This window comes from Eschrichtius robustus, chromosome 3, assembly GCF_028021215.1.
Source record: "Eschrichtius robustus isolate mEscRob2 chromosome 3, mEscRob2.pri, whole genome shotgun sequence".
NCBI lineage: Eukaryota > Metazoa > Chordata > Mammalia > Artiodactyla > Eschrichtiidae > Eschrichtius > Eschrichtius robustus.
In genome coordinates this window covers 177,125,808-177,134,343 of record NC_090826.1, presented here as the reverse complement: position 1 = coordinate 177,134,343, position 8,536 = coordinate 177,125,808, and the positions used below count along the sequence as shown (strand labels likewise).

The following is an 8,536-nucleotide window of genomic DNA, read 5'->3' as shown; positions in this document are numbered from 1 at the left end:
ACGTGCCGCGGAGCAACTGGGCCCGTGAGCCACAACTACTGAGCCTGCGCATCTGGAGCCTGTGCTCCGCAACAAGAGAGGCCGCGACAGTGAGAGGCCCGCACACCGCGATGAAGAGTGGCCCCCACTTGCCACGACTAGGGAAAGCCCTCGCACAGAAACGAAGACCCAACACAGCCATAAATAAATAAAATAAATAAATAAATAAAATTTTAAAAAAAAAAAAACTGACAATGAGTCAGGAAAAGAATCTGAATAAATTCCTGACCTTTATATCAAAGCATAGGAGATATTCTCTTTCCTTTTTGAAGGGCAGCAAATTATATCTTACTCGACAAATAAAGTCTTATTTGTTTGAGTTTTAAAATAGACAACATATACTTTATTTGTCATTAGAAAATTTTCTTTGTATCAAATTTTACCAATCCACTTACTCTGAGTTAAAATTCTCTACTCTGGCTCCTTTAGGTCAAGAAGGTCCTATACATGTTTAAACAAAGTGTTATAAATCCATTACCTAATTAGAATTTAACATAAATTAAAATACATAAAACCTTAAATTCAGATAATAAAAGAATTTTAAAATGGAGATATGTCCCTAAGTGCAATAATATAAAAATGTTTCTTGCTTAATATGTGTCTCACAAGCTGATTTTGAAAACAAAACAGAAAGGACATATATGAAAGGAAAAAAATACTGGTATCAAACAACTATAACCTGGATGTTTATATCATAATTTGCTCGCAGGATTTGATAAAAGGAAGAAATGAGTATAAAACACAGCACAATTTCATTCACAGTCAGTTAAAGCAAAAAGTGAAACTACATTTACTATATGATCACTATACCTTCCAATTTTTCTTTCTGGAATTGCCATAAATCAATTTACTGGAAAGTTTCTTTTTTCTTGACTAAATTCTTTCTGATTTATGTAAATGCATTATTAAACTGATAATCTTTATATGAAGTTTTACAAATTTAAACTGAAGTATCCTCGGAAGAAAATACACTCAGTTCATGTGAAGCGAAAATAGTTTACCTTATAATTTCAAAGGTGAATTCTTTTAAGTTCTAAGATTCTGTAAGGAATGATGCGATGCCTGCAACAGTTCTTTTAATGATAATTTATGTTACAGAGAAGAGGAAAAATGGGCCAGGTCTGTACACTATTTGAAAGACATCAGGTTCCATTCTTTTACTGCAGTGTTCAGTTTTCTTCAGATTATGGAGGAGAAAAATGAATCATAATTCATTTTCAAGGTTGCCAGGAGCCACTAATACTTCCAAATTGGTATTCATGTATTATTATATTTTACATTACAAAACCTTAAAGAAACAATAAAGAAAATTAAATTTTGACACAGAATCTTACTTCGGGGTAATAACCACCATAATTTGATTCTTTCCTGCATCTGTTGTTTTTGACAATGTATTAATGAGATCTTAAAAATCTTCTAATAACTTTTGTCAACTTAGTAAATAAAATAAATACTGGTAAACAGTAGTAAGTGAAGATCGATTGAAAGGAAAAAAATTAAGTGACAAATAAAAATATGATATATTATCAATGATAGAAACACATTAAATTTGTTGCAGTGTATCTAATTTTAAATATTTAATTGTTGAGGACAAAAACCTAAAGAAATTAATATTTAAAGTAATACAATATGTACTTAACATGCCCAATGAATATTAAACTGCAGATATCAGGAGGCCTACATGCAGTTAGACACAGCTATGATTACCATAAATGTTGTGAAAAAAATCAACAGTGTTTTCTATCCTATAGTTTCACTATTCTAAAAAAAAGAGAGAAAAGAAAACAGATATAGAAGTACACTTTTGTTAAAAATATTTTCAATCATTAAAAATATTATTTAGCTTGGTTTCTAATTTGAACTCTGAAAAGTATAATTTATGTGATTTAGGATACACACTAAGTGATTAAAAGTTTAATCTTTTCTGATATTGAATTAGTTATATAACCACCTCTCTCCTGCCTATGTAACTGGAACATCGTAACAATCTTCCTTTAAAAGGTGCATGCATTTCTTTATAAATGAATAATAGCATCGTATTATTGAAAACCCAGACAGTGTTTTCTTATATTCTGCTTACTAATGGTATTAAATAATAGCATACAATTAATATGCTGAAACAGATTTCAGGTGATTTAAAAGGATTTTGGATCAACTGTATAGTCAAATATTATAAAACATATTTTATGTATTTGTCATTGTCTACTAAGATTAACATTTTTTTCATTAAATGCCAGATAAAACCTGTGGAATAACTGAGGGAACAATGAATTCCTGCACTGACTAGAGGAAGAGCCCACTCATTTTTTCTCACTGATCATACTACTTAAATAATTCCAGGTATGGTTCTTATACTGAGGAAAGAGGAAGACAGAATTGAAAAAAAGATGTGTGAAGGATACTGACAAAGAAAGGAAGACTACATGCCCACACATGTTAGTGTCCAAGCAGGTGAAATGATAGCAGAGGCACCTTTTTATCATCATTGGACACCAATAAACCGAGGGAAATCCTCTTGGGAATCATGCAAAAATCTAGGCGTTGCAGGTCTTAGTGATTTGGAATTCAGAAATAATTATTCATACTGTCCACTTATATGTCTACTAGACTTACTTTACCACTTATGGATAAGACAGAAATAACTAAAATAATTATGTCCTCCAGCTTCCTTCCTCTCTCTCTCCCTCTCTTTCTCTCTCTCTCCTGAGTAAAAAATGTGATGTCTTCACAAATAAATTCATTTTCTAACTACTTACTTTCCTTATAAAAAGATAGTGAAAATTTCACTTGTAGTCATGAGGTAGTATCAGAATCTCTACTGACACTCCCACTGTAAATAACTAGAAAGATGGGCAAAAATATAGGAAGCAACAGTTTTCAGCCATTGCAGAAGAGCCAGCATAAATTTATGATTGTTGAGAGAAGGAAATCATTGCTCTGGACTTCCAGTGAGGGAGAGGACACAGACCGAGACAGTTTTGTTGAACTGAAGAGAAAGATAAGAGGTTCAGGGAACCTAAGAAGGCTGGAATGTGTGAGAGAGAGGACCACAGAAAAGGGAGCAGTTTAGCAGAAGAGCTTTAAAAACAAAAACTCTACGTAGGGATCCACTTGAGTCTTTGCCTAGATACTAATCTATGAATTTGTCAGATGAAATTTCCAAAATGCCAGACAAAAATTAACTTCCAGGTAAAAAAAAGGACTACCTAGGAGCTGTAAGTTGAAAGAATTACCATAACTCAAAAAGGGCCAGAAATTATTGGATATGCCAACAGCCAAAGTGTAGAGACCTTGTTAAGCATAGGAGACATTCAACAGAAAGCCCAGAAGAGTCTCATCAGAGTAATGGGGCTGAATGAGCCACAAAGTAAAGACTACTCTGATTTGTCCAAAATAATAAAAAATGAGCCTCAGGCTGTGAAAATTCATGTTTAAATAACTTAGATGTCTATCAATAAAAATTGCAACTTTCCTTAAAAGAATACAACAGCATCAGGTATTTGGCAACATAAAATTTATCAGTTTTGACATCAAATAAATGTATTAGACAGGTGAGGAAGCAGAAAACTATGACCCATAGCAAGGAGACAAATCGGAAAACAGAAACTGAAACGATGGGATTAGCAGAAAAGAAATAAAAAGTTATCATTAATATGCTTCGAGATTTACATGAAAGCATGTATATAATAAAAAGTTTAAAAATAGGCAAAAGTTTTCTACAGATAAAAATATAACTTGTGAAATTGATATTTCACTGAAGAATTAATAATTAATCAAATTGGAGATCTAACAGTAGAAATTATGAAATAAAATCACAGAAAGAAGTAAGCTAAAATAAATAAATAAATAAATACACAGGGACAATTCCTAGGTGGAATTTGGAACAAGAGTAAATGATCTAATATATATGTAATTGGCATTCTAGAACGAGAATAAAGACACTAAAAATAATTGAGAAAATAATAGCCAAGCTTTTCAAAATGAAATAAAAATGATAAACTCAGTGATCTAAAAACGAACAACAAAACAAATGCTTATTTATTAAGATCTAAAAGAATCAAAATTGAAAATTAAAACTATTTATAATTTGTATTTTCTCTATTCAGCTATTCTTGATATTTTTTTTTCCAGTATTGGACACACTGTAATTCCATTTTCTTAGAATACCATTATTCCAAATAACTACTTTTATATTTGCCTCATGTTAATAATTTGGTCAACAATTCCATGTTTTCTATATAGGGGTTGTTTCCAGCCTATGCATTTCAATAGCATCCCACTATTGTTTTATTATTTACTTCTTTGTATAATTGCTTAAATACTTGTTTATTTATGCCTCTACATGTTAAGCAGCTTCAGAACACAAGCAGCATATTGCTCATTTTTTCTACACCCAGCTCCTACTTTCATCACCACATATAAGAAAGAAAACATACATGATAATGTCATCGGGTATCTAAACACCTAAAGGGCCACCCTTGTCTTTTTTAGAATCCTATCCCCTAATAATAAATGCAATTCCAAAATTTATTTAACTACAGGAGAGAGTTATTTCCATGTAATGGAAATAAATATTCTAAGCTCAACCAGAAACCTATATTAAAATTGAAGAAGAAGGGCTTCCCTGATGGCGCAGTGGTTGAGAATCTGCCTGCCAATGCAGGGGACATGGGTTCGAGCCCTGGTCTGGGAAGATCCCACATGCCGCGGAGCAAGTAGGCCCGTGAGCCACAACTACTGAGCCTGCACATCTGGAGCCTGTGCTCCGCAACAAGAGAGGCCGCGATAAAGAGTGGCCCCCACTTGCCGCAACTGGAGAAAGCCCTCACACAGAAACGAAGACCCAACACAGCCAAAAATAAATAAATAAATAAATAAATATTTAAAAAAACAAATTTGAAGAAGAAAATGGCTGAACCAGTATCTACAATAAAATCTCAGATACATCATTTTCTTATCATGACAAAGTTTATCCCTCTGAATTGTATGCCTGCTATTTCCTATCAGTTCAAAAGAGGTCTCTGGCCACTAGAAAAAAAAAAAAACTGCAAAAAAGTGAGAGAAATATGTACACAGTAGCTATTTACATTGTCATGGATTATCCATCATTTGGAGTGTTTTGTGCCCTAAGCAGATATGCAGTGATAAAACATTAGTGAATAGGACAGAAATGAGATAAAAGTAGTTTCAGCCCTTTAGTAGTGTGTAACCTAGGGCGAGTGTCTTGACAATTCTGAGCTGCCCTTTAATAGTCTCAAGATTTCGGCTGATATATCACCAAACTTGCACGGTTTCATGGTTTAATGAGGACTCAATTAAGTAACAACAGGAAATAATATTTGTGAAACTTAGTAATAGCATTTGATCAATAAATGTTAGTTGATTGTCAATATTAGGAATGATACAATTGTAGAAATAGAGTCACAAACTTATGGTTGCCAAGGAGGAAAGTGGGGGAGGGATAAGTTGGGAGACTGGGATTGACATATACACACTACTATATATAAAATAGATAACTAATAAGAACCTACCGTATAGCACAGGGAACTCTACTCAATACTCTGTAATGGCCTATACGGGAAAAGAATCTAAAAAAGAGTGGAGATATATATATATATATATATATATGCATAACTGATTCACTTTGCTGTACAGCAGAAACTAACACAACGTTGTAAATCAACTATACTCCAATAAAAATTAATTAAAAAAAAAAAAAAGAATGATACAACTGTATATTTCCTTCTGGCTCCACACCTACCAGGGAAGTCCCTTCAGGCATTCTGGTGGATCTGCTCTTTGTGTATTTAAATTCCTAGCCTCCTCACATTCATTCCTTGGTCTCTAGCTAAGGCCTTGGGCAGAGACAGGCCTCCATATGGGGAGGGAAGGGGAAACCTTGAAGATAACTTTTCCCCACTCTGATTCAATACTCACTACTTTCCCATGCCTGGGCCTCCCTAGGTTGTGCCACACCCCCATCCTTACCCTTACCCCCAACTCAGGGTTCATAAAACTGCTGGAGCCTTTTGTTTGGGGCTCCCTCCAAAGTGGGGTGAAAAGCACTGACCTACCTGGCTCCATGCTCCATTTCATGGGGTAAAATGCAATGGAGTCCTGAGCCTTTCTCTTATTTCATTGTAGTAAGTGATCAAAGTCTTAACTCTTTCATTTCTGCCTTGTTGCCTTAACTGGCTACCCTGATACCTGGCAGCTCCCCTCTCACCCAGCTCAGCTGAACTCCTGACACCTAGTAAAATAAAATCAAAGCCAGAGGTATATACTTTTTAATTCCTATATTTAAACAAAATTACTTTGAACAAAATATAAAACTAAACAATGCATCTTACTTAATTCATGAATATTTTTGTAAAGAGCATCATTTTAAATATTATAGATTTTTAAATTCATTTTAATAACATTTTATATCTTTTATATGTCTTTTAATAACATTTATTAAAAGAATGTAGTGTTATAATAAGCATTCCTTCTGACTGAAAGTTAAATAGTCATTCGAATTTTTTGTAAGAGTCATATATATTGCAAATATACGTCTTCCAATTTTTAAGAAGGCAAAAGCTTTCTTATAAGGGGCCCCATCTATAATCCTCATACATTTGCCTATTTATCTGTTTGAGAAATTGATATTCAGTACAAAAAATTTAGTTGCTATTCTTATTACCAAATACATGGCTATGAGGCAAGGCAGAAAATATCTTTTTTTTTTTTTTTTTTAATTTTAACATTTATTGGTTTTCTTTGATTGCCTCTGGTTCAGTTTTGGAAGGGCTCTCTGGGTTCTTCTGGCCTTGTTTCCGGGCTGCTGCAGCTGCAGCTTTTAAGGCCCTTTTTTGCTTCTTCAGCTTTTGAGCCTCTTGGAAAACCCGAATGCACAGAGCCTTCTTGGTCACCCAGCGGCGGTGGGCTTTTTGGTAGTACAGAGGGGGAAGGGTGTACTCAATCCCCAGCTCCCTGCATGTCTTCTCAAAGACAGCATAGTTGGTCTTGCGGAGGTTTTTGAGCATCTTTTTCCTCTGGTCAATGCTCAGCAGCAGATAGCGCTTGTGGGCTTCGTCCTTTCGATGTTTCTGCATGTGTTCTTCATAACTGCGGATCTTGACAGTCAAGGCAACGATTCGAGCCTCCAGGGAGCTGGTGTCCTTAGGGTTTTCCACAACCTTGTTCATCAGCTGTTCTTTCTTGATTTTTAGCTTCTCTTTCTGGTTGGCCATTTCCAAAGATAAGAGTTTTTTCACGACATCATCAACCTTCTCAATTCCAGGGATGTCCTGGTAGTCCTTGAGCAGCATAGAAGGGGGCGGGTCATCTTCGTGGCTGGGCTGGACTGGTTTCTGGGTGGCAAATCCGCGGGTGGCCCGGAGGATGAGACCTCCAAGACGTGAGGGAAGCTCCCGCTGGACGGAGAGAAGCTTGGCGCACCCTCCGCCCGGCAGCCCGAGGACTGGGGCCTGGGTCACTGCCTGGGTCCGAATCGGACTCAGCGCCCTCCATGCCGCCCTCAGCATGGTGGCTTCTGACCCCCGAGGGACCCGCCCCACTTAATCAGAAGAATAAGTGGAGTGCTGAGAACAGTTGAAACTTAAAACACCATCATTTTTTTGATCAAAGCAGTAGCAATCCTGCTCAAATTCAAGAGCAGGAAAGAGACCCCTTATCTCCATTAAAGGAATGTAAAATAATTTGCTGCTATGTTTTTGTCTGCTTGCTTATTTTACTTTACCCTTATATTATTAAGGAAATTGAAGTTGCAAAATTACAGGGTTGAAGCTAAGGTTTTAGGGCATTTAGAAAAGTATATTTGTGATGAGATTTGTTTCCTCTGTGATTGTTTTCCTTAATTTCTCACTGCTGAAGAAACTGAAAAAAAAAACCTGTGAACAGGAAGATACAGTATGTGAGACTTGATATTTTCCTGCCTCAGCTAGTGGTCTCATTAATAAAGCTGTATTTGGTGGTGATAGAGGCTGTGGACAGGCTCAACAAGGCAGGCTTATGGTCATTTTATTTGACGTTTTGTGCATCTTTATACATGCAAAGTGTTAAACTGTTTCAATTAAATATTTTAGTGGAGAACTGTAAAAACCAATTTAGAAACCTAAATTGAAGATGTTTCCTTTGTTATTCAACATATAACCTGTTAGAACAGGGTTTTCTTTCCATAAAGAATTGATTTTAAATCAAATACTCAACATTTGTAGAGCTCTTTTTATTTAAGCTAGCAAAGTAATTCAATTATTCTAATTATATCATAATTCTGTGATCACATTTTTCCTACCTGCATGAATTAAAGAACTGAATTTCAAACCTTTTGATATCTATGAGTGCAGATGTATTCATATTTCTTATTAAATTACATGTATACAATTGATTGATACTTTTAGAAGTCCTCTGATTATGATTTCTTCAAAGAAGTTATTAAAACTAGACAATAAAGGTCATTTTGTGTATTGTGTTTACTTTCTATAACAATAGATCA

General features: G+C 35.0%; 1 protein-coding gene across 1 annotated transcript; it reads right to left on the bottom strand.

The window, feature by feature from the left end:
- Positions 1–6,769: 6,769 nt before the first annotated feature.
- Positions 6,770–7,576, bottom strand: LOC137761634 (small ribosomal subunit protein uS15m-like). Its single transcript, XM_068538550.1, has one exon. It carries the CDS (start codon positions 7,563–7,565, stop codon positions 6,786–6,788), a length of 780 nt encoding a protein of 259 aa, XP_068394651.1. The 5' UTR covers positions 7,566–7,576; the 3' UTR covers positions 6,770–6,785.
- Between the last annotated feature and the right edge of the window lie 960 nt (positions 7,577–8,536).